The 26945-nt window shown below is 42.0% G+C and overlaps 1 protein-coding gene across 1 annotated transcript in view; it reads left to right on the top strand.

Annotated features, from left to right (window-relative positions):
* LOC306710619 (uncharacterized protein) overlaps nt 1-26945 on the top strand; it is a gene marked incomplete at its 5' end in the record, with an annotated part of 71886 nt that overhangs the window by 40922 nt on the left and 4019 nt on the right. Inside the window, 17 exons of the mRNA XM_079179261.1 lie at nt 9097-9214; nt 9565-9755; nt 9855-9918; nt 18454-18777; nt 19662-19952; nt 21188-21286; nt 21720-21878; nt 21988-22098; nt 22207-22265; nt 23107-23254; nt 23344-23448; nt 23989-24141; nt 24338-24505; nt 24640-24813; nt 25895-25984; nt 26112-26195; nt 26791-26909. Coding sequence (XP_079035387.1) covers nt 9097-9214; nt 9565-9755; nt 9855-9918; nt 18454-18777; nt 19662-19952; nt 21188-21286; nt 21720-21878; nt 21988-22098; nt 22207-22265; nt 23107-23254; nt 23344-23448; nt 23989-24141; nt 24338-24505; nt 24640-24813; nt 25895-25984; nt 26112-26195; nt 26791-26909 — 2457 coding nt within the window. The remainder of the gene's footprint in view (nt 1-9096; nt 9215-9564; nt 9756-9854; nt 9919-18453; nt 18778-19661; nt 19953-21187; nt 21287-21719; nt 21879-21987; nt 22099-22206; nt 22266-23106; nt 23255-23343; nt 23449-23988; nt 24142-24337; nt 24506-24639; nt 24814-25894; nt 25985-26111; nt 26196-26790; nt 26910-26945) is intronic.

The following is a 26945-nucleotide window of genomic DNA, read 5'->3' on the forward strand; positions in this document are numbered from 1 at the left end:
CCTTGAGGGAATTTCTTTTCAAATTTTGCACAAACTCAAGGATGAACTGATTCACTGTGACCTCCCAATTGTGACAATTTCACTCACATTGCGAAGAGGATAAAATGAGGAAGTGATGAGATTTTGGGCAGACATGGATGTGAACTTCACTGGTTGGCAGAGGCATAGAACCGTGTGGCGGTGATTCTAGTTCAGTGCTCAAGGACACTTCAGCAGGGTGGATGCTTGCTGAGGGTTGAACCTGAGTTGTGTGTGAAGGACAGTTTCTTCCTTGTATCTCGACCCTGGTGCCCTTTACAAATAAACACAATTGTCCTTTTTGATACTTTTTCCTTTCCAAAGGTTGGAAGCACTCCCTCATAAAAATGTTTGGGTCCTTAAAATATTGATTCTATAAGCAGGCCATACAGTGCTCATACAGGGTACTGACTGTAATATAAATAGATACAAATACACACCACGGATAGAAATTCAGAAAATAACAAAAGAACAAATGTCCTTCGCTTTCATTCTTCCTCAATCCTGCTTCTTTACGTTGAACAATATTCGAAATATTCCAAAATATGACATAAATGTTGTGTTTTGTCAAAATCCTTTACTTCTTCTTTCTGAAAGTGGACTCTGGTCTTCATGTGAATCGGGACCATGTCGTGTAGTGTTTGAGCATGTAGGAGGCAGCCTGGTTTGTGGGGTTTTGTCACAGAGCTGAAACACGGATGTGGGAGTTTCACTGTATCTCATAACAGCAGCAGGTTCTGCTCTGCCGGAGAGGACAACAGGATCCTGCGTGCCTGCCTTTGTGTGTGTGTGTGTGAGTGTGTGTGTGTGTACAGTATGTGTGTGTGTGCGTGTGCACGCTCTAAGAAAATCTCTCTTTGTGAGCCTTTGAGCTTAGATTGATTTGTTACTCTATGTGTGAATATGTACTCTTCCCAAAAGTCGAGAATGAATGACTTTTTATTTTATTCTTCTATTTCCTTGTTTAGTTGCATGAAGATCTGATGCCAGCGATCATGTTACCCTCTCTGAGTGGAACTATTATACTGTTTATGTGAAGTGATGCCAGACTGTAACTACATATCACTTCTGTCTGTCGACATCCCTTTAGGGCATTTGGAAACTTCATTTAGATCTGTTCAGAATGTTCATTACAATCCATAAATCTCATAATGACGGACAAACTATCATGTGTAACACCTACTGTAGTATTGATGTAGATGTAAAAAAAGATATATATATGTATATTATACTATAATATACAGCTGCACGGAAAGTACTTTGGGGGTCCGGTGCCTTGTGTTAAGAGCACCTCAGCAGTGCCCAAACTGGCACCTCTGCAGACACCAGTCCACGTCGTGCTTGGTCCTTCTCATCAAATAATCGACGCTTGGTCAGTGGCCCTGCGCTTCAAACTATGGCGCTCTAGTTCCAACTCCAGCGTCAAGATTCCGCTCGTTGCGTGTTTTTTCTCATGCAGGTCTTCTTAGTTTTTAGGTTAACTAGCGCAACCAAAGTACTTGGTTAGGAGAAGGAAAAGATTGTTTTACATTGGAGTTCGTTGAAAGCCCGGTGCGTCTCATACAGACCATAAAGGGTGCCTCCGTGCATCGGTATTCTAAAAATTGGGACGCATTGGGACATCAGGCCTGCTGGTAAAACAGTAAAACTGTCTAAAAGGTTTGGACAGATCTGAAGCCCTGGTTGAAACTTGTTTCATAAAACGTGAGAAAGTGAAAGTTCCTGGTAAATTTCCCGATTTCCGTTCTGCGTGACTCGTTGACGGTAAGCGTTCAGATGGTTGTAGGTGGCTGCTGCCTCACCCTGTTCGCTCCTCATCTCTGTACTCCTGCCATGACAGGCAGTCTGGCATAGAAACAATTCTACTGGTTCTCGGGTTCTGTGAGACCAGACAAGCTAAAACACATCTCAAGATTCAAGGTGTGCCAGCAGACACACACCCAACTGCACACACACACACACACACACACACACAAATGCGCAAATTATTCTGACAAATTTCCAGGGAATCATCTTCTATTTCTCACAGCAGCGTTGGTTCTCATCGCCAAGTGGTCTGCCCCTCTCACGGCTCGTATCAAAGGCTTAATGAGAGTCACATGCCTCCATCACGTTGCCATGCCCAACATGATATCCACTTGGCTTACTGGAAGAAGACGTCACCTTGCTTTCATTTTGCTGGGGGTTTTCCTTGGCTTTAAGCTGAGGTAATGTCAGCGCCAAGACAGGGTTGGGCTCTGTGAGGGAAAAGAAGAGAGAGACGAAATCAAGCAGCTTTCACGCCAACAGCTTCTGGAACAGTTCCTCAAAACTCTGCTTTAGTTCAGTTTCTTTGTCAAGGTGATAGCGATGCCTTTTGAAAGTCTTCTAACACAGAATTGTGAAAAGTAAGAACATAATCCCAACAAAGTTGTAACCCTCGTGGCTCTGCGGCGGAGCTAAAGCAGACGGTAACGGCCTTTCGGACCAAACTTTTCTCACAGCAGGCGAGGTAGAGTGCAGGACGAAGAGCATTACGTAAAGCACTGCCAATCCTTACAAAGCAGCAAATGTGCAGTACAATGTACACGCTCATTTTCTTTCTTTTTTTTATATACTCTTTATTTGATAGTTATAATCCATTACGATGATTGCTTCCCAAGAAATCAAACAAAATGGCAATAATTATGTGCGCGCCAACCCTGAACCACTTTAGTGAGAAAAAAAAGAATTTCAACTTCCTCATGAATCTGTTTAATGAGTACACTTTGTGTTTAGTTGTTGGAAGCATTCAGAGCAGGTTGGCCCAGCATGCAGTGTTGTTGAACTTTGACCTCCCAGCCTGTGAAGTGGGGAAACACCCATGTATAAACCTCCAAGTCATTTAGCGTACATGTATGAGGAATTGTCTGTTTTGTTTGTTTTTAAACGCGCAAATGTACGTAGAAGAGGAATCGTAAAGGATCAGCTGTTGTGAAATCTGTCAGAATGTGAGGAATCACGTCTTGTTTTTTTATTCTGCTACTTCCTTACACCTGCATGTTACTTATTAAAGACACTCAAAACAGCCTATTTCCTTCTACTACAGTTTTCAGGGGGACTATTTTTTTTCAGTGCCTCTGGAAAGAAACACGACTCAGGCTAAAGACTACTTGCTCTCTTGTTTTGTTGGTAGAGATAAGCAAATTGTGGAAAATGTGCGTCACAATTTATTTATTTATTGTAACACATTTATTTAAATAAAAGTTATTTGATTGACATGAACAGAAGACAAAAACCTCCCCAGCAGAAAACCAGGTGGCGCTCTGGCTGTGGCGCTCCATTGTATTGTAGAGGCAGACGTCTCAAAGACCTGCAACCTTATTAAGATGGATACAGTGAGCTCTATTTGAACAAACTGACCCTCAGATGCAAGAACGCATGCAGAATAATACGTAACTAAACTAACCTAACCCGGATTCTTTACACTTCGATTTTCATCGTCATTGGCAAACTGTGCTGCTATTCCCTGGGTTTAATGGAGTAAAACAAACCTGAATCCCTGACCTGCTCAGTTTAAAAGCAAAGGCAGTAAGAACCCTGGAAGAGATACGGTCTGACTGTGTTGTTTTCAGTGGTATTTTCCCATAGATAGACAGAAACAGTCTTTGCTGTGGTTACGCAAGGAGAGCTCATGTTGCCAAGACTAACAGGCAGACTGGCAGTTTGGAAAACACCCAGCTGAACTCTGCCAACTCTCTCCTCGTCTTCATCTTCGTCTTCATTTCTGAGGCATAATGTGGTCATCGCAGTACTTGTTTTTATTGTTTCTTTTTCACTTTGTCCCTTTTTTCTTTTTTCTTTTTTTTCTTTCACTTTCTTTTTCTCTATGATTTGCTCTCGTCGTTCTTTCTGATAGTTGTGTAGTAGAACACAACTAAACATGTTTTATCTTGTCTTCATCCCCTTCTATCTGTCTGTCCTCCGGTTCACCCTGTCAAAACATTTCTGCTTCAGCTTTGCATTCTTCGTCCTCCCCTCAGCTGTTTATTATCTTCCCCTCAAGTCTTTCTGCTCTTTCTGACCCTTCTACTCCTGTTTGTACTCAATATCTTTCCGTCACTCCTCTTCTTCATCTCCACTCTTTTTATTATTTTGATTCATAAGGCTGCAACTGATCTTCCTTAATCCAATATGTTGATTGGACTGTTGGTCATACTGGCATTTTACAGACTCGAGGATTAATCAAACGATATTTAGTTCAAAGTAATGATGATAAATAAAACGAAGAAAAGATTGTAACGCCTGTTTCCAACAGGCAGCAGCCTCCGGTTCTGAAAAAAGAGAAGCCAATGCTGAAGTGCCTTAAACTTGCACTCCTTCTACTCACCAGCAGGGGGCGACTCCTCTGGTTGCAAATAGAAGTCTGATTGTATAGAAGTCTATGAGAAAATGACTCTACTTCTCTCTTGATTTATTACCTCAGTAAACATTGGGAACATGAGTTTATGGTCTCAATCTCTAGTTTCAAGTCTTCTTCAGTACAGCATGATGTTCATTTAGAGTCAAATCCGAGCAGGGTATGCTTTAGGGCGGGGCTACCTTGTGATTGACAGGTTGCTACCACTGCGTTGTCCAGTCTGGAAGTTGTCGTGTTTTTTACTTTAACCCTTTTGTGTTTTTAGTTCATGAATGTTAATTGTAACATTTTGGTCCAATTAGTAAAAACATAAAAAGGTCTTACTCAGCTTTCGGTTGTACTTAGCTCCACCCTTCATGTGCTGCTGGTTGCAAAAAACACGAGACGGCGACGGACAAAATCCAAGATGGCGTCGGCCAAAATACGGAACTCTAGGCTTAAAAGCCGCAGTCCACAAACCAATATGTGACATCATGATGACTATGGCCACTTCTTATATACAGTCTATCATTTGAACTTGCAAACCGAAACGTTTATTTATGATTGCAGATATGCATGTAGAAAATGTAAACACAAACACTATGAAGCTTCTTCATTTACATACATGTCTACAGCGTCACCTTTGTATACGAGAGAAACGATGTGCGGAGTGGATTTTATCCATCGAAATGGATTCTTTTTGTGCTATACAGGTATACGCACATCAGTTTATACATCACGTGTGACCTCGACACAGGGGGAATTTGATATGTGACGAGCTGCGAGTGGTGAGATACATTAATGTAAAAGAAAAAAAATAAACGCATAAATAACGCCCACACATTTCTCCACCTGCAATTATAGAGTGAAATGTGTTTGGCACATACATGCAAGCAATTATGGAGCCCTATTCACGCGTTTCTGTACGTAAGCACCTAATCAGAACACACTGACAGCTGGCAGTGTGTGTGTGTGTGTGTTTTGTTAACACACTGATATTCATTGGTAATTACTGTCTTTTCACACCGATGGATGATTTTACCCATCACCCGCAGCGTTTTAATGAAGTCATTTGATTGGTTCAGATCAATTTTGATTGACAGGTGACAAACTAGCTCACCTGCACAGAGCTTCAAAGTCTTGAGATCTGCTCGAGAGTCCTCTCCAGGTTCTGACTCCTGCTGAACACTGAACTGAAACCAAGCCGAGAGATTTCTGAGCTGAAGTGAAGTTAGTGTGAGATGTTCCATTCCTGTTGTGGGCTACACACAGGTTGCCATGGTAATGTCGTTATTGTTTAGGTGAATCCCATATTTCTACCCAAACCTGTTGTTGTTGTTGTTGTTTTCAAACAATAACAAATAAAAAATACAAATAGTTCAAATATAATATTTCTATTATTTTTTTAAATTCTAAAAATATCTCCTTTTTTTTTAGACATATTATCATTACTATTGTTTTAAAAAAAAATCCTGTGTGAACTGAAAAAAAACATAAAAGTGCAAACTACAGAACTTGATATCTGAGTGAGTGCTGGCCGGAGTTGGTCCGCTGTAATGGAAGATGTGTTCATCTGGAGTGAAACACATAAATCCACTTGAGCAGGACTGAGTGTTGAACTCTAACACTTCTTACGCCAGCATGGGATGTGCGATCACATATTTACGCTTGTTTGCTTTTGTCTTCAGTGAGATATTTCCCAAAATCTTAAAAAAAAAGGTTGCGAAAGATAACCAGCCCCAAAAAGTTCCGACTTGAGAAACGTCACCAGTCGGTGATAAACATGATGGAAACACAGAGAGGCGCTGTCTGCTTATTAAGACTCTAATCAATTCAGAAAAGTCTGTAACTTCACCTTTTTACATTTAAATCAACATGCATATACTGTAAACAAATGATATTACAGTGGAATATATTTGGGTTTGAATATAATTAGTAATTCATTTAATTCTGATTATCCATAAACCTCCAACAGAAAGCCTATAACTCACCTAAAACCAGCAGACAGACGGCGTGAATGCAAATCAGAGTTCATCTCCGCCTTTAAGGTCTTTCTTCAGATTTCTGTCCTTCTCATAACGCAAACAGTGGAGTCCTTGAAAACCTCATTAACAGAGTGTTAATATATTTCCCAGAGGGCCTTTGTGTTGCTGCACCGTTGTTTGTGTCGTTTGTCTTTCTCTACACGTCGACGTCGCTTCTTCAGTCAGTTCATCAAAGGCTTCCCCCTCAGAGGAGCCTCTTCCTCTTTTTCTTCTTCTTCTTCTTCCTCCCCAACAAAACACTTGTCTCATGGCCTGCTGTTCTGCCTCTCTGTTACAGAGGGTTAGTGCCTCCCAGTGGACACACGGTCAACTACACTCTGTCTCACTGCAGTGCTGTGTACAGAGGGCCTTCATTTCTGGCTGTATACCTAATATGTAGCCAGATATAAATGAATAAATACTTGTTAGTACTACCACAATTATTGTGCTTCTGCTACTAGGTTGCTAAACTAATAATACAACTAGTACTATACTGCTGGTTTAGCTGCTACTGCTCTTACTACTACTCTGTTCTGCCTTACTAGTATTAATAGTACTTTTCGTGTTGCTGCTAGTGCTCTTATGTCTTTTACCAGTAGTATTACCACTTCTACTGCAACTAGTAGTCTCAATAGTACAAGTAGTACTACTGCAACTAATGCGATAGTTAATAACTCTACTTCTTCTTCTACTGCTAGTACTACTTCTACTTTGCACCGCTACACTGACCACACAAGTAATACTGTTGCTATTGGTACTACTATACTATACTGCACAGATGTTACAAACAGTAATAGTAGTACCTGCAGGCTTCTATCATTACTACCAAGTAGTACTACTTATACACACACTAGTACTGCTACTATTGCACTGCTGCTACCACTAGCACTTGTATAATTATTACCAACAATGCACTCTGGTTACTTTATACATTTACTGCTGATCCTACAGTTATAAGTGCACCTATTTTTGTCTAGTGGTACTAATATTTGTACTGCTTTTACTCCAGGTACTACTAATATCTTCTACCTAGAGGACTGACATCATCATATTAGTAATACCCCTCGTGTAGTACAAGTACTGGCACTTCTGCAATTTTTAAATTGCAGGAGGGGCAATATTTGTTAAATAATTGTGTCAGAATAAAATGTACAATTACATTTTGCCGTGCTGCTTAGATGTCCCGGCCTGAACACTATATTCTACAGACTTAAGAAACAATAGTTGATTGTTGTTTTTTTAATACAAATCTGAATAATTATATTAAAATTGTCATTCCCCCGGATATCGGTAATCAAATTGTAATTGCAATATCAGTCATAGTAATCACAACTTGATATTTTCTTTTAATTCCCTACTCCTACTATAACTACTAGTACTACTACTACTATACTGCCACTCGGACTAGTACTATTTCTTGTATTAGTACTATTTCTACTCTGACTGTCAGTCCTGCTGCGCTCTATGCCGCTACTCTCTGACGACCCAGAAGCACACAGACTGTTTACATGCATTCAAAGCATTCAAAGCGTTGCAATTAGTCAACACTACTCTGAGTACAACCTGAAACCTGAACTGCTGCTACAGATGCTGCATATGAATGCAGTCTACAGAGATCAGCCTGCTGCTTCTCTGCACCGTGTATTTAAAGTCACATCCCTTTACAGTAGCTAGACAGGAGTGAACAGTGGGCCGTAATCCTGAAACAGTGCGTGGTGGTGTGTACTACTGTAGCGTGTGGTGAGTGTGGTTTTTTAATATTTGTCTGCTGTTAACGTTGAGCATTAATCATTAACTCTGCATCAGCTGTTCAGCTCTGTGTGTATCTATGAAAACATGGCCGGTGTTTGTTCAAGGAAGGGACTGTTTCAGTTCGCTGTGAGGGCTCTGAAAGAGAGACTGGAGGGTCGACGGATCAAATCCCAAGACCTTTGATTTTATTCTTTTATTTTTTTACATCCCAAAACAACTTCTGAACTATAGTATCAAAGAAAATGTGAAGCTGTATCCATCGTCTGTGTTTTCTCAGGCGAATCGCTCAGCTGCTGCTAGAACAACAGAGAACAGACAGGTCCGCCCTGTCCTGTTGTCACTGAACTCATGTTGTGTGTTCAGGGAAATAGATCTCCATATATATATATATATATATATATATATATATATATATATATATATATATATATATATGTGTGTACTGCAGAACAGCAGCACCTGAGGGGTAAAAGCTCCCACTGTGTGCATTGGTACAAACAAAATCAGAATTTTGAAACCTTTCAAGCACGTGCTTCATTTTACACGCGTCTTCATATTAATGTGTGTTTTTATGAGCCAAAGAAAAGTTTGAGAGACTTCTTGTCATCTTAATATGTGCATAAACTCTCCATTTTGCTTTTATTTATTGTCTCCCAAATTAACAATATTCTGTAGTGACGCATGTTTCGGGCCGTATTGAGAAGTAAAATATAAGGAGGGACTATTTTCTTGTTTAGATTACCACTAACATTACCATTATGTTTCTATTATGACCTGTAAGAGAGTTCTCTCTAATATTATCTCAACCAGTCAGTCCACAATCCCAGAAATCATGTCTTATTGTAACTATTTGTACAAGGATATATATATATTTTTATTTTATTTGATCCCAATTGGAAAAGAAATAGCATTTTGTAAACTAAATGTTTTTGTGTTTGTTGTCAGACTCTTGCAGATTGAAGGCCGCCGGCAGCTGCTGACCACTGAGCTCTTTAATCTTCAGGAGAAGAAGAAACAAATCGAACGGGAGCTAAAGAGGAACTCCAGCCTTCAGACGTCCACTGTAAGTGACCACAGCAGGGAACTGCTATACACACAGACCACACTGGTCAAAAATATATATATATATATATATATATATATATATATATATATATATATATATATATATATATATATATATATATATCTATGTATATAAATGTCATAATATCAAAAAGTAAGCAAATAAGAAAATGTGTTTAAACCTTAGGCTTTACCAACATGATATATTTACTTATGCATATTGCAAATGCTAATGCTAAACTGCAATATGATTATATACATTCAATATAATCAGTAGTAAATATGTATTAGGTGGCTAATAAGGGAACCTTCATTTTATATAGCACCTTTCTTAACATCTTCCCCCAGTTCCAGCTGTGTGCTTGTCGGGAGCTTCAGGCCTCCGTCACCGAGCGTCTGCTCCAGTCAGAGAGGTTGGTGTTCCAGGAGGAGGCACTGAGCGCGCTCCGCAACCTGCTGACCCAAGACCTGCAGAGGTACCGGGAAGAGACGCGGAGGCTGACCTGTTTCACGCCAAAAATACTCGCACAATCCGACAGGTAGCCAACGCCACATCCTGTTTTAATAGAAATTATAATTGGATTTCAATTTGTAATTCAGACTGAAAAAAACATTTAAACTTTATATTTCTGCTTCAGAGAGGAGACACCGAGTGACCGCAGCATGCAGGAACAGAACGAGACGGAGCAGGAAACCAACATGGTACGGTTCAACTCAGCATCTCATCTCTGTTGGCTTTTATTCTGCTTGCTCGTTCTTGACACAGTCAAGGGCTCAAACAAACAATGCCTGACGGTACTCATTGTTTGTATGCCGGAGGGCTTTTTGGGCCTAACAATTGAAACTAACAACACAGCTAACCCTGTAGCTACCGTTCTGTAGGGTTAGGGGTTCAGCTAACACTCCAAACACAGTAGATAGATTTTCAATTCAAACTTCCTGTACCAATCAGGATGCACCTTGGACAATCATACAAGGAATAATCAAATCAAATCAGATCAGATTGGGAGCCTTGCCAAAGCCCAATGACTCTCCCGAGGGGTTGTGCCCAAAGGCTGTCAACACCTCACTGAGATCCTGAGATCCTAACTCCTCTTGAGCCGGGCCACCTCAGCTCATCATGATAATGTTAGTTGTTCTCTTAGTGTGAGTGACACACGAGGTAGATGGATATGGTTAGAGATGACAGCGATGTGCTCCATCGCTCAACGCGCTCTGATAGACTGGTCCTCCAGCAGTAAGTCTACGACTGCGGATTTCAAAGTAATCAAATATTCAAATATTTGTGAAAGCAGCCATTAGTATGTAAAATAACTTTAAGGGGCGAAATGTTACAGCTCTCAGATGCAAGAAAATATCACGGTGGTTCGGACTTCCATCAAATCTAAAATGTTTTTGTTCACAAGCAAAGAAAGCAAAGCAAAAATAAAAAGCGTAAAGAAGCGTTTGAATGCAGTTTTGTTGAGGTAGAACAGTAACACTGTGTCTTTGTCTACCTGTGTGTGTGTGTGTGTGTGTGTGTGTGTGTGTGTGTGTGTGTGTGTGTGTGTGTGTGTGTGTGTGTGTGTGAGTGTGTGTGTGTGTCTGGCATTGGTCCAGCTGTTGTCAGTCTTTCTCAGACAGTCAGTTTGGAGATAGAGGAAACATCTGCCTGCTCATCTGGCTCTGTCTGTCACACACACACAGATGCAGACCTGCACACACATACACACACACACACACACACACACAGATGCAGACCTGCACACACACACACACACACACACAGACACACACACACACACACACACACACACACACACACACACACACACATACATACACACAGGATCATTTCCCTAAAAAAAACAACAACAACTAAAAAACCGATAATAGACTGACACAGTTGTGACGGGGAACGATGAGGGAAGAAACCTGGTTTGGAGTCTTATTATAACAGGAAACCTGTCAAAGTGTCACCACAGTTTAACTTGTGAAGCTTAAACACAAACAGCAGACAGGCCGGCTGCCAACATGCTGCTGCGTCTCCCGCACAGAAATACAACAGGAATCAGGCTCATCCTTTGCAGTACGCAACGATTCTCATCAGGTTTTTAAAGCAGCAATTAAAAGTGAAACTGCACCAAAAAGCTCAATCATTTGAGTGTTTTTTTTAGTATATTTTGGAAGGTTGAAGTTTATAGTTTGCTTCTTCACATTCGACAGCACAGCTCCTTCAGTATCAGGTCTGAATGATTTCACTGGATCACAACGGACAGTTAAGCATCAACACATCAACGCTTTACCGCCATTTTCCAATTCCAGCCCGTTCTCACTCCCAAGTCGTCAAAAACGATGTCAAACTGTGACACTTCACACGGCCGTAGTTATGACGAGGACATAAAGGAGGAAGTCAGGTGACGTAGTATAAAGAGGGATGAAGTCAGGAGGAGACGGCTGTATGTGTCCCCATGTGAAACCAAAAGTCAACGTTGTCTTATTTTAAGTTCCGTAACAAAGTACTCAACGTAGTTTACCCAACACACGTACGTAACGTAGCCTACTTAGCTCGGTAACAAACGTAGGTGTTTGGAAGTTTATTTTGAAAAGACAATGCACGTAACAAGTGGGAACTGACACATGTAGGCCTACAGCTGACGCTGGATAAGTACAGAGATCTACTGACCAAGCTGCCGTATTTAACCAGTTGGGTGTGAGGAAGTATTTCTGAAATAAACAAATAAATTCATGGTTTGACAAAACCTGTCACCTTAGTCATTGATTTAATGTCCTGACAGCTGAAGTCACTCGGAAAGTGGATTTAAATGGAAATAGGTCAACTCGGTTTAGAACTGGATTTAACAGCTGACAGAATTGAGAGACTTTGGTTTGTGGAATTGTATAACCCTGATTGCCCCGAAAAACTATAGTCCATAAAGCAAGAGGCAAATGACATCATGTTGTTTCTGTTTTGTGCAGCACGTCTCGGGGGGGATTCAGACCCTCGACACCTTCAGTCTCACGCTTCGTCCCGTTAATCCAGACAAGCCGCTCTGCACCAGAAGAGAGGCTCGGTAACCTCTTTATCAGATTATGATTTTAATCTGTCCGACAATGAGCCAGGATTTGTATAATCACACATCATTTTGATTAGACATTAAATCTAAATGAATCCAATCAAAAACCTCAAATCCAAATCAGTGATCCATCCTGGTTTGGGGACTTTTGTAGCCCCCACACACACACACACACACGGCCACCGTCTGCTGAGCGTGAGCTCCTGCATGTCCTGGGCTCTCTCTCGTGTTATGGGTTAAAGGCCTGTGTGCACGACATACCCCCCCCCCCCCCCCCCCCCCTTTCACTCCGCCGGTTCAAGGCGGGACAGCCTCTACACGGCCTCGCTGTTCTGTTTTAAAATGTACGGAGGCAGACGTCTGTGTAAAAGAGACGCCGTGTTGAACGCCACGCCGTTTCTAATCTTCTTTATTATTCCATCATTTGGTTCAGTGTGAGAAGTCAAAGCCGGCGTAACGGCGGATCTTCTTTACGGCATGTTATGTGCGATCTGTATAAAGGGGCTGTTGTAGAACTGCATTATAAATAAGAATATTACTGATTATTATTATTATTAAGAGCTGAAGTAAGAACTATAAATGTGTAAATTACAGTGTGAGACCGTTGTCCGATTATGGATGTATATCAGAGGAGCAGCTGGATGAGCTGCTCTGCACTCTTAGTAATTAAAGAAAAAAACATGAATCTCTGCAGAAACTCAACAATGAAGACAACATGTTCTATAAAGGTAGGACACAGGTGCAATTAGTCATCAGATGAGGACATCTGGGGTGCAAAGACATCTCTGCAGCTTTATGCTCATGGGGAAGATATGTGTTGTTAATGTTTTCTGTGATGAGGCTTTTTGTTTTGGTTCCATTGTATAGAGTTTAAACAGACGAAGCAGTGTAGTTTAGGACGGATGCTGGATTATGTTCTTACGTGCATGAAAAGGTCAACACACGGTTTTTGTGTATTTGTTCTGGTTGATATTTATGATGGACAAGAATTTGTGTCACAAAGTCTTTTATACTTTTGGATTTAAGAGACGTGTTCTTGATTTGGATCGTCGACACATTTCATTAGTTCCAAAACAACCTTATTTATGAAATGTGACATGTGTATGCTGATCATAAACACAATATATACAAATAGAGAAATAACTCCCATCGCCAGCCCCAGACGATTTTGAAACCAAAACTCCAAGATATACCGTCTACGATCAGATGAGACAGGAAGTGAATCCACACATTAGACGCTGGGATTAGATCATCTTTTGGCATTTTTTTTAGATAATTGATTAAAATAGGTAATCAATCATCAAAATATTTGCCTATCAATTTTCTGTCAACCTGTTGAATTGATGAATCGTCTGAATGTATAGCTTTTCAAACGCATTTTCTAATTTTCTGTTATTTCAGATTAAGTCGGTCTTCCCTTACTAAGCCGCTTTTAATTTTCCATATTTAACATATCCCTAATAGACATATTTGACAGGCTTAGCCAGCGATCATACATCTGAGCTCATTTTTGTTATTCCCACGGGAAATAAAGAGACATCCAGGATTGGCTCGACCAGATTCCAGTCTGAGCTGTAACAAATATTGCCGTTGAAGGGATAATCGTCGGCTGAGCAAGGTGTAAAAAAACGGGCCGGCCTGAAGGCGAGGACGGAGCGCCGGTTTGTTAATAATCTCTGTTATTTACAGTCATGGGGGGGGGGGGGTGAGGGTGGGGGTGGGGGGGTCAACAACAACAACACAGGAACATATTGCCAAGCAGATTGCTGAGGGGCAAACGGAGCTGGACATTCCATACGTGTCCGACACAAGACTCCCACCGCTAATTGGTCATTTATTTATTTTTTATTATGCTGTTATTTATTCCCTCTGTCTCTCTCCTGCTTGTGTGTGTGTGTGTGTGTGTGTGTGTGTGTGTGTGTGTGTGTGTGTGTGTGTGTGTGTGTGTGTGTGTGTGTGTGTGTGTGTGTGTGTGTGTGTGTGTGTGTGTGTGTGTGTGTGTGTGTGTGCAGCATATAAGTGCAACTGTGTGTCACACAGACAAAGGTGTTACTTTAGTGTTTGATGGTAAGGTGATTTGTGTGTCTCACAGGCCTAATAACTGGCTGTGAGTTTAGACCGTGAGAGGAGAATGTGAAGACGTGAGAAGAAAATGTGAGACTCTTGAATTACAGTTTGAATCGAGGACGGGGAGAAGTAGAGTCACACAAAACACATGTAACAAAGGCAGCAATGTTAACATGCAAGGTAATATCTGCTGCAAAGCTAGAAAACAAAAGAAGAAGCTATGGAAGCCCATTAAAAAGCTATTAACACCCGAGAAAAGAGAGAAACTAATCTGGAGAAGATGAACAAACAACCCAACAAGCCAGAAAACAACCAACAACCATGAAAAGGCAGAACAGTGCCTGAAGAAACGACCAAGCTAGAAGAACACATAAAGAAGCCAAAGAACCGCAATAGAAGCTAGAACAAGACCAGAAACGAGAAAAGAAAGAAGCTAAGTGACAACTATGAAAAACTACACAACTAATAAGGTTAACTTTAACTTTAGTGGATCACAACATATCGGTTCAGGAATTCATCTACAGAGGCTCCAGTTCAAAATAAGACTTTTCTGTGGAAGTCAATCATTGAGCCACGACAAAAGCCAAAAGGCTGATTGACAGAAATGCCTTTTGGCTTTTGAAGCAGTTGTCGATCACTGTGAGGAGTGAAGAGTCAGTCGTCAGGGACGGTATAAAACAGGGTTCATCAAAACTTGTGAATCACGAGGTCCTTGAGGATAAAGTCATAAATGAGCCCTAAAACAATATTAGGCTGATGGGCCCAGCAGTATGCGAGATTGTCCATGGACAGACAGACGGATGCACACACACACACACACACACACACACACACACACACGAACACACGCTCTTCCCGCAGGCTTACGCCTGGCAGAGATAATGAAATGTTTGAAAGTGTGTTAGCTAAAAATGGAGGTGGCAGGTTGGGTCCCGACAGATGATCAAATTTATTGTTCCCCAACTTAAAGACTCTTCCATTGTCGGGTGTGCAGATGGGCTGGAGCTGAATCTCTGTGTGATCTCTGAGTAAACCAGCCCGTCTTATCAAGGAAATCCATGTAAACTCCCACAAACATGTCCAACACCCTCCCTACCGAGTTACTCTTCTCTTAGTGTAATATGAAGGAGATGGAGCCACTAAAGGGGCCATCACTATGATGTGATGTCATCATCGGGATGTTATCAGGGTTATCAGGTGGGGGCTTGGGGTTTGCACCATTTTTAGTGACGGCGGCATTTCCGACTGGAGGTGTGGAAAGTTACCCAGGCAGGCAACAATGTTGAGTTGGATTATGGGAAATAAAAGGAATAAAGGTTTTTGGAGCTTGAGATAACCGGAGTAAAATCAATTAGTCGTGCGTGTACCAAAACATGCATTTTAGAAAGTGGAATCGACGGCCTTCTGTACCAGCCTAGTGCAGAAACGATAAAGTGTTGTTGGTTTTTTTCCTCCAAGTAGATCAGAACTGTTTCTAAAACCACAAAAAGGATATTTCATACTCGTAATCAACATTGTGTGTTCACTTTTCTACACTGAATCAGAGCAACACAACACAACCCCCCCCTGAGTCAAGAGGAATGTTAGTGGGTCACGCCATCGCTGGACTAACCTGAACTTTTGATTCTGGGAGAAAACGCACCATAACATCAGTGAGGCATTCACTGTGGTTCCCAGGATGCACTGCTGTCATATATCTGGGTCAGATGGTGTACAGCTCTACGCCATATGTCTGTACTGTAGTGAGGCCACAGGGAATTGAGGACTTGTGTGTGTGTGTGTGTGTGTGTGTGTGTGTGTGTGTGTGTGTGTGTGTGTGTGTGTGTGGACATTACTTTGGGGAATATCGACCTGGTTTTCCTGAATCAAGCTCCGTCTGCATGTCTTCCTGGGTGATTGTTCAGTTTGTTTGTTTTTTGAACAATTGGTTTCTCCATCACCTAAAACAACACCCCTTACTCCCATTATTCCATTTGTTTGCAGGTTTTAAATGTTAGAACAAAGGAAAATATTTATATATATTTATATATTTTAGAAACATGACATGCAGTGATTGTTAAAAAAAAAACAGCTTAACAACACAAATGATTCAAACAACGTGTGGAAGTGTCTTAAACTCAGCCGAGGTTTCTTTGAACCATGAACATAATCTTTCCAAAACCTTAAAACAATACCTTTTAGTTTAGCTTACATAAAAATACTACAATAGTACTACTAACTAAACGTCCAGGTGTACAGGATGTCTGAGAATATGTGGTTCATAATCATGTGTTGTGTTATAATTAGTTGTATTCCAGAAAAACAAAAACATGTGAACAACGCTGCATAAACCAATTGTCATTGCCATCGTGTTGCTGTATTATTTTGAAAAGCCTCTCTGGTATTTTTTTTCATTTCTTATACATTCATACATGAATCATGTAGCATCAAAAATACCACACACATTCAGGCAATCAGAATATAACATGTGAATTATTTCTATTATATTTAATCATTCATTTAGAGTATATATGAATCTTTTACAGAATTGTATTAGTATTTTTATCAGAAACAAGAGTTCTGTATTTTACCATCATATCCATAGCACACAGACAGAAATGAAAAATAAAATAAGCATCTAATAAGGATAGTGAAAGTAGTACCTGAAAAATAAAACAAGAATAGTGAAAATATGAACTGAAATATGACCTATAATGAATGAATCCAGGGATTCTACAGTATGTGGGATCTTGTCCTGAAGGTTAAGAAACATATCTCAATGATTTTACTGCACAGACAGAAATAGAAGAACACACACATTTCATCACCATCGAGTGTGTGTGTGTGTGTGTGTGTCCGTCTCCTCATTCCATAAGGCTCACAGAGCAAAAATAATAACATTAAAAGTCATCAGCTCAGAGCTAATCCCAGCGCGGCCTGTAAACATATTAATACTGTGGTGATTAGCAGCGATCCCTAAACCTCAGTCCTCCCAGGCCCCGGCTCCTCTCCCAGCCCAGCCTTGGCTGGCCGTCCCTGGGGGAGGCGGCCGGGCGAGACCCTGGATTAAGGCCACTCAATGCTTTGGACCCTTTGAGCCCCGAAAGTTAAACCCCTGGATGCTCGCCACTTCATTTCTCTAAGTGGCATCGGCCTCCTTGTTATAATGTTAATTCAAGTTGGATTTAATCAAGTGGCTTTTTGGCAAAAAACTAAACAAAAAGATTGAATTTCTGTATTTTGTGCGCGTGAGTTGACTTTTACATTTCTACTTTGGAGTCTTATCTGTTTGTATATTTATGTGTCCTTTTATTTCTGTGTGAGAAAGTGGGATGTTGCGCTTTGGGGGGAGGGTGGGGATTTTTCAGATGAACGAGCAGATGTTGCACTTCCTCAAGGGGGATTTATGTCAGGATAGGAACACACACACACACACACACACACACACACACACACACACACACACACACACACACACACACACACACACACACACACACACACACACTGGGCTTCATGTCATTATGCATGCTCAAAAACATCTCCGCACTGTAGAGACAGGAGACGAGACTAACGGCGTTAACGTGCTGCTTTCGAGGAATCATTCAAAAGTTCAAATCTAAGCGATGGAATTATGTCTTTCAATATAATTGCGTTGTTTGTTTGAACTCACTGCTTTCTAGGTTTAAAGGAAGACTGTGTAGCGTCTGAAAGAGGAAGTAGCACAATCTTAAATGGTTTTATTTTATTTGCCCACAATGATCTAAAGCTCCCTATATTATGAGAGAGATAGCTTCCATATTCTAAGCTGTATATGGTCAATTTGTCAAAAGTAAATCACCCACTACTAACCTGCTACAAGTGCTGCTCAGACTCCTTGCTAACAGTGTTGTTGGGGATTTGTTATTGTGTTCACTTCTTTCAGCATGCGCCTGAGTCTTCTTCCCCACACTCACCACTTAGTCCTCACCGGACCACCAATGAAGAAGAGGCAGAGCAGGCCTGGGGGGCCAGTCATAAGAAACCAGCCACAGGCCTGTCCCGCAATAGAAACTTGTGCCGAGCCGGCAGCGTCAAAGACCTGATCAGTAAATTCTCCGGTCCAGATCACGTCTCTTCCTCCGGTTCCCCACAGAGCCCCTCGTCTGGATCGGGACAAGTCCCGAACTCCGCTCCTGCAGAAGCTCTCGAGTCTCCGAAGTCCGCGTCGAGTCCTTCCACAATGGGCGGCGTCGGACGAGACGACGGTGCGGTTCCCAGCATCACTGTGACCGCTCCGTTCAGGGAAACCCAGAACGTGGTTCGGTCGGCTCAGAAAGGCACCGCTACTAGTAAGATCACCGCGAGAATAGATTGTCCAGTAGGAGGCAGCGCTGAGGAGACTGACTCAGAACCAAGGAGCAAAACCCAAACCACAGAGTCTGGTAGAGACTCGGTGGCCGACTCCGGCATGGGATCGGTAAGCAAAGTCCTGATCGACCATTTTCGATGACCTTGCATGAAACGATAAGCTCTGCATCTTCTCTGCGTGAGGACCGCACGACAGCATGGCCCTGCAGGGCTTTATAAACCCGTCTCCTTGCATGATTTAAAGCGCCGTGTTCAATCCCGAGACTCGAAAAGCATGAAACCACGGCGAGATTATGAAGCCTTCTTCAATCGTACTAATCAAACGGCCTAAAACTCTCCGGCCTCACTTACACGACTCTCACTTCTCTTCGATTCTTTTTCCTGTAAATCAGCACGTTGTCATTTTTTTGTCTTTGGTCTAAAATAATAACGGCAACCTTCACGCTACGACTGGTGATTTTTGCTGCATGATTGCAGTAATTGGGACAAATTACAGTGATCAGGACACTTTTGTGCATTTTTGCATTCTGTTTGTTTCTGCCTGATCATTTGCTTGGTGAGAACTATGACTCTGTTTGTTTGGTTTATTGTGGCATATTATCTACAGTATGTGCAAGGATGGAACAAAGTTATTGCTTTGTAAGTCACAAAACATTCCCAAGTCAAAGACCTGCAAGTTCCGAGCTCAAGCCCAAGTCCCAAACATAACTTTCCCTCCTGCTCACACATTTTGATCGGCTGCTGTGTAGTTGATTCGAACTATATTTGTCTGGACACTTTCAATATTTGGGATTTGGGAAGTCTGTAATAAGGACAACTACCATCACAGGTTGTCATCCCATTGATAAACCAATGCTGTCCAGCACCAAACAGCAGACAGACAAAGTTAGCGAATAGCTCGTGAAGAAACACTTAGATGATATTATATATTATATATTAATAGATTTCATCTATTTCATCCCTTCTTCCCCGCCCTCTGCCCTTCTCCTCCAGGAGCCTGAAATGGATTCGAACAAGCGGTCGGACAGCCAGTCAGAGGAGGAGCCCACCACACCCCGAGTCGTGCAGACCAGCCAGAACCCCAAATATCAGCTGTTCCTCAACAACGAGCACAGGACCAACGGGTTGAGTGGCAGGGATGCAGATGGTCCGGGAGGCGGCGGGACGGCGGGGGAGAACGGCCCCAGGCTGGCCCGATGGGAGACCAACCGGCTGGGGCCGAACCACTACCGAGGGTCCCTGGAGTCCCTGGCCTCGCGGGACTGGGACACTATGCCTGACAAGGTAGGTGAGGCGGACCGTGGACCGTGGACTCGCATGTCTGTCATGGCTGTGATTCCTGAAACACAGAACCGGTTATTAAACAGTGCCATCTCCTGGACAAAACACAGCCACCCGGTCTCTTGTTGCCCGTGCACTGCAAACATCTCCATCTTACTATTAATATTGAAACCTGGAAGTCTAGTTTTCTATAAAACAATCTGCAAGATCAAATGTAAAAGTGTGATTTTCCAGAAAAAAACGTCTTGAAACAAGTTGACTGCACTGACATAATAATAAGCCAAAGTCACATGGTAAAGTTGTTAATACCTGAGTTTTTCACTATTGTTTGGTCTTTTTAGATAGAAGACCCTCAACGATTAGTTCAAGGTTTCATGTTCATTTCAGAACTCTTATTCTGAATCTAATTAAAGCCACTTTAAAAAAATAAATATGGCACTTTTCACAAAGCATTTAAAAATGACGTGATTGACAAAGTTAATGCCAAAATACATATGTGAATCATTATGATACCATAATGTATGCAGCATTAGCATAATGCAATGTTTCCTCTCCAGTTGTTGAGCAGCACCACCTCCTGGACAAAACACAGATTTAAGGTTTCTTATTGGCCGACCTGACTTATCACAACAGACTTTCTCACCTTCTTCTTGGTTATTATCACATTTTTTAGATCCTATAATTCTAGGATTGCAACAATACAATTCTAATAAAGTCAAGGTTGAGAAACTCTTAATTGTACAACGCTACAATTATCCTGCATCAAACGTAATCAATATAGGCCCCTTAAATACAATATGACATGTTTAAATGGCAATAAATGATAGCAAGACAAGTATCTTCTGTACATGTGCATCTACTTTTAAAAAATGAACTCGCGCAACAGTAATTTACTTCATATAACCACTTGTAATTAATAGCCAATTATATCATCATCGTGTTTAAATAATAAACATCTATTAGTGTGATTATTAGTAATGATATATTTCCTGTTTTTTTAGTAATGTGTGAAAGAGCTCCACTGTTCAACCCAACATGCCTCTGCATCCTGGGTTCAGATGTTTACATTTTAAGTTACTGTCTTTGCTTCTTCTTATTTTGTATTGAAGTCAGAGCAAAACTTAGCAAAGCGACCTTTGGTCTGCACTCTGAGTGTTGCTTTGACTCTTGTCTCTCTCTACTTGTATAGTGCTGTTGTTTGGTATGACATCACAGTTGTGTTGTTTGTCTGTTTGCAGTGGGGTGCTGTTGACAACCCCCCCAGGGTGTTCCACAGCCCGTACTCCACGACGGCCTCCGTAGATTACAACCCCATGTACCGAATGTCTGAGTTCAAGGTTTGTAGTGGAAATAAAGATTTCTTATTTCTTATCTGGATTTGTTTTGTTTGTCATCAGTTGTATGTTTTATTAATACTTTTAATGTCAGATGAACATAATAAATAAATACCAAAACAGCCAGCAACATTTGCATTAAGACAAACCCCTTCAAATACTCCAAACTCCAAACTAAAAGTTTTGTCTTAAATACGATAATGTCATGCATTTGCAACTGCCGGACTAATATTTTAAATGCAGGTTCAGCACCAGCAAGTCTTATAGAATCTCTTCAAAAAAGGATTTGAAAAGCATCATTGCATTTGATTCGCATTTGTTTTTCCGGTGATCTAAATGCTTTTCTCGTCTCTTCTATTTATGACTCAAAAGCAGGTGAAAAATATCTTCTGTCAGGATAATCGTTCCATGTTTCCTATTTTCATTTTTAACTCAGGTTCCCAGTGGACTGTCTCCTGCCACCTCAGAGATGAACATGTACAGCTTCAACAGTCGCAGCACCAGCCCAGTGGGCTCGTCCTCCCTCAGCAATCCCCGACCCCGTTTCTCCGCCTACGACTCTCTGGTGAAGAGGAGAAGCGAGGTCAACTCCACTGTACGTTTACACACACACACACACACACACAGAAAACACGCTCTCTATTACCCATATCGTCCACATAATGTTTTTGTTTTTTTTCATATCTCAATATCTGTCTTTGTAGCTACAGGGGTCCCCCAACACCCACTACAGTATGCGCTCTACCACTCTGGGGACGCCGAATAAAAAAGACTACATCGAGGAGTTGACTAAACAGATGGACGGCTTCCGGAAGGTAGGCCTCACCTCATTCATTTTGGGATGCACGTGTCCTGAGAATGTGGTTTGTTCCCACAAATAAGAATATGTTTTGATGGTGTGTGTGTGTGTGTGTTCTCTCCAGCGTAACCAGTTCCTAGAGGCAGAGAGCGTGGAGATGGAGAAGGAGAGGAACCAGATTAGGTCAGACGTGATGTCATGTTTCTCTGTTCTTATGTCCCTCTTTGACTGCTTGATCTTGCTGCTCTTTTGCCTGCTTTTCTTCCCCTTTAGTTTCCTTTTTCTTCACTTTTTTTATGAAACTGTCTGTAAAGAGCAACTTAACACAAGCTGGGACTCTTGTTTTTGATAACCTCCACTGGTTTAATGTGTCACCTCACTTCAGTGAAGTAGAGTGGGTGTGTCAGTACACTGTGACATCACTGGTGGGTGCGGTTGTGTGTGAAGGCTCGGTTGGTGAAATGATGCTTTTCAGCTGAGCTACTGCTTGAACAACTTGGATGAAGCTGGTGTCCCTCTTCAAAAGGCACCCTTCAGAGAGCAACTTGAAGTCGAGATGCAGTGAAAAATGCCTCTTTTTTTTTTTTTACTCGATACTCAAACAATAGCATCTATTGTCACATAAAATGACAATATCTACACTTTTTAGCGGTCCAATTGAATGCAAAGGATTTGATTTAAATGCCTCTTGTCGCTGTACAGAAGCTCAAATATTCAGTTTGACTCTGGAACACGTCACAGTACAGAAGCTAAAGACGCTCTGACTTCCGCTCCTCTGGGACTTTAACACTGAGCTGTAAAGCTTTCTTTAACTGGCTGTTTCACTCATTGGAATTGGAAGGTTGTTCTTTGCTCCCTCTAACCTCACCCCCAAGTGATGTCTAGGTGTACTGATCCCCCCCCCCCCCCTTCGGTACACTTCTACTTCACCGCAGCGAGATGAGAAGGGGTTCTCAGCACGTGGCTCCCCTCCCCTCCCCTCCCCTCTCTTTAATCTCTATCTGATAACTGTCTCCCCGTGCAGGTTTGAGATGCGCGGCCTGTTGGTGAACAACGAGGACCTGCTGAGGACCAACGCTCAGCTGACCAACGAGATGAAGAGGATGAGGGAGCAGATGATAGAGATGGAGAGGGAGAACCAATCCGTGGGAGAGAGATACAGGGAGATGGAGGTGTGAGCGGGAGGATGGAGGGCTGTCATTACACTGTAGGTATCCATGTTTTTTTTTTTCATCACTGACTCTTCTCTTGCGCTGTGCAGATCGAGGTGAAGCAGGCCCGGGACATGATGGTGGAGGCCAACACTCAGGAGTACGCCTTCAATTTCCTCCAGCAGTCCCTCAAAAACAAGATCAAAGACGCTGAGGTACGCAGCAGCTTCTGACATATTACAAAACAGAAATAATCTAATCTCATAGAGCGTCAGGCCAGGTTAAAAACACAATAAGGTTTCCTTCAAAAAATCTTTCATTTTGTTGTTTTTCACAGTGCAATAGTTTCTGACTCCAGATAAGTTGAGGACTTGATATGGTTGGTTGTATTTATATATGCGCATTCCAACATTGTACCTGGTTCATTGACAAGAAAGGAAAAAGTCCTCTGGAAAAAGATGGAGGTGTAACAATTTCTGGAAATCTCCAAAGCATATCGTCAGTTTTTAAATTGATTTCCTTACTTCCAGGCAGCCATGTGTGTTCTAAATCAACTAGCACACATGAGAGACTCACTGCTGATCAGTAGATCATCAATAGATCATCCATTGCAGTCAACATGATGCCTGGTTTCATTTATCAACAAGGGGAATGCAGTTGAGAGAGTTGTCTGTCTGACATTAAGACACACATTGTGTGAGGAGGCAGAGGTCTGAACTGTGTGTGTGTGTGTGTGTGTGTGTGTGTGTGTGCAGGAGAACCTGGAGAAGGAGACACATCAAAACCAGGGTCTGACTGAGAAGTTGTGGCTGGCAGAGAGACAGCTGGAGGAGCTGGAGGTCCACAAAGACACCAGAGACAAGAGGTCATCAGAACTCAGCAGCACCATCCTCAGAATGGAGATGGAGGTACACAGACTCCTGAATATTCAGACTGAGAGCAGAGACTCGCTGTGCTCCGACTAAAACACTATCTAGGTTACACTTGCAATTCATTGGAAATAGCTGTTTTCCTTTCCACCTACCTCGCTACGTGATTATATGATGTGTGTACGTACCTACTAAGCGTATGTCCCCGCGTGTGTGTCTGTGTGTGTGTTTCCAGCTGGACGAGGCCGTGCAGGTGTCCACGCAGGCCACAGCGGAACTGAGCCTGCAGCTGAAGCTGCGCGAGGACAGCCAGCTGAGGGTGGAGGAGCTGGAGGAGTCTCTGCTGGAGAAGGAGCAGGAGCTGCAGAGACAGCAGATCCTCGTCGGCAGACTGCAGGGAGAGGTACGCTCCCCCCCCCCATGTCCAATACTAATAAATGTGACCAACTCACACCAGCATGTTAAATGTTTATCCTGTGTGGTTTTGTTGTACGTGTGTGTGTGTGTGTGTGTGTGTGTGTGTGTGTGTGTGTGCAGGTCTCTGGTAAGCTGATTGATAAGGAGCAGACGCTGGAGGAGGAGATCCAGCTGAGGGAGAGGATACAGCTGCAGTGTAAGCAAGCGGAGAGGACGGTGGACGACCTCCACATGGAGCTGCAGAACACCAACCAGGCCAGAGAGGACCTGGCCAAACAAGTGAAGCTGGCTCAGGTACTGGTGGAACTCATTTGATAGGCTTTGAAGTTTCAATGGCAAGGCATATGCACTATGATTATGACTCGGGACTCGGAGAATGTCGATACCCATTGATTTCAAGGATAGGACTGGTGGGATTTTTTAAAAATATTTATATTTTTCATTTTTCTCATCCCATGAAAAGACCAAAACCAACAATGTGGTGGTCCGTGCTTTTTGACATTCCCCTGTTTGTGACTGACAGCACATTGGTTCCTACTGAAGACTGAAGTCTTTTCAATTTCGGGCACCGTGCTTTGGTTTTTACAAAGAATATTCAAACAGGGGAAATCGTCGACTATTTTCATATGCAGATTAATACACATGTGGTGCTCTAGCGGGCATTTACAGCAGCAGGACTGTGAATGTGGGACTGAGTCAAAATAAACTACGGTGTGCATGTGTGTGTGTGTGTGTGTGTGTGTGTGTGTTCATAGCAATGAAGGAACATGTCACCCAGTGCAACAGTGTGGCTTTTTGATTTGTTTTAACAGATGTATCAGACATAATACACCTGAAGTACTAGTTAGTGGGTACATTCATTGTTGGTTTGTGTCTCTTCATGGGATTTGCTGACTGTAAAAAAATATATATATAGAATATCACAAGACTTGTCAACGCAAAAACATAAATGAGTATTAACTCAGACTGCTATCCAATCTTAAAAACAGCACCTCTTCTCCTCAGAATGTTTCTTCTTTGAAGTGAACTCTTCCAATTTCCAGCCGTAGTTCAAACAGAGTCCACGGTGTGTTTGCATACATGACCTTATGATTCAAACAGAGATGTCCACTTGAATTAATCAGTCACGCAAACCATCAGAGTTTGGGGTTAATGAGGTATTAATTATGCAAATCCTATTCAAGCAATCGGTGTGCTAATTCCATAATCCTAAATATTCATCCTGTCGCTATTTCTGAAGATACTTAATCTGTGCTGTTTCTAAATAACCTGAACGTGTTCTGCTGATGAGACGGCAGACAGCTTGACCTCGGATCAGAAGCTGCCTAAAAAAAGTCCTCTGAATGAACGAGTTATTGTTTTTGGACGCTCGCAGGAGAAGATGATCGACCTGGAGAGCGATCTGGAGGAGCTGCACGACAGCGAGCAGAGATGGGCCAGCAAGCACAAGAGAGCCATTGAGCAGGTAAACACGCTGGAAACAGGAAGTGAGCTAACTTTACCAGCCATTTGCTCCACGTCCATTTCATCCATGTTTGGCTGACTTTGTGCGGCTGGTTATTAAGACTCGTATCCGTGTGTTTTGCTGTCAGATTGAGCAGCTGCAGCTGAAGTTGATCCAGGAGAAGGATCTGAACGACCAGCTGGAAATGGAGAAGATCAGCATGGAGAGACAGGTATGGTGTGTGTGTGTGTGTGTGTGTGTGTGTGTGTGTGTGTGTGTTTGTTTATACTTCACTTTCAAGTCTACATTTTAACAAAGTTAGATCCTTTTTCTCAATACCTTTCTCCATCATCTCTCTGATACTGATGGAGTTTTTAGAAAATCTAAAAAATATATATTTATTAAGAAACATTAGTGCCCTCTGGTGGACAACGTGTGTAATGGAGACAATGTCTCTGTCTTCTGACATTTCTGTGCTGCAATTTCTTGTTTGTTATTGGCCGACATCTATGCAGATATCTCAGCTGAACTTTGAGTCAAGACAAGGGTTTAAGAATGTTAAGTATGTAAATAACCACAAAGAGGAACAACGGTAAATCAAGCTTGTAAGATGATTCAAATTCAAATGTGTTCGTAACGCTCCATGCTATATACCAAAGCAGTTCCACAGTGCTTCACATAAAAACAAACAAGCATGTGTGTGTTCACTGTGTGTTCATTTAAGAAAAGGCTTGAGTGAGAAGGCCGGCCTTTAGTTTCCATTGAATAGAACTCTTCCCATCCACTAGCTTAATATCCATTAAACGTGTGTTTCTCTCTCTGTGTAGCTGCGTGAGCTGCGTATGGAGGTGGAGGAGCTTCAAAGCTCCAGAGTTCAGGAGGACGTCATCTCCAGAGCGGAGAGCAGAGTCAAAGAGATGGAGAACACTCTGAGGACAGAGGAGAGGTCAGTCACAGGAAATACACATTAAAGCAGCGCATT

Source organism: Pholis gunnellus (genome assembly GCF_910591455.1).
Source record: "Pholis gunnellus genome assembly, chromosome: 18".
In the NCBI taxonomy this organism is placed as follows: domain Eukaryota; kingdom Metazoa; phylum Chordata; class Actinopteri; order Perciformes; family Pholidae; genus Pholis; species Pholis gunnellus.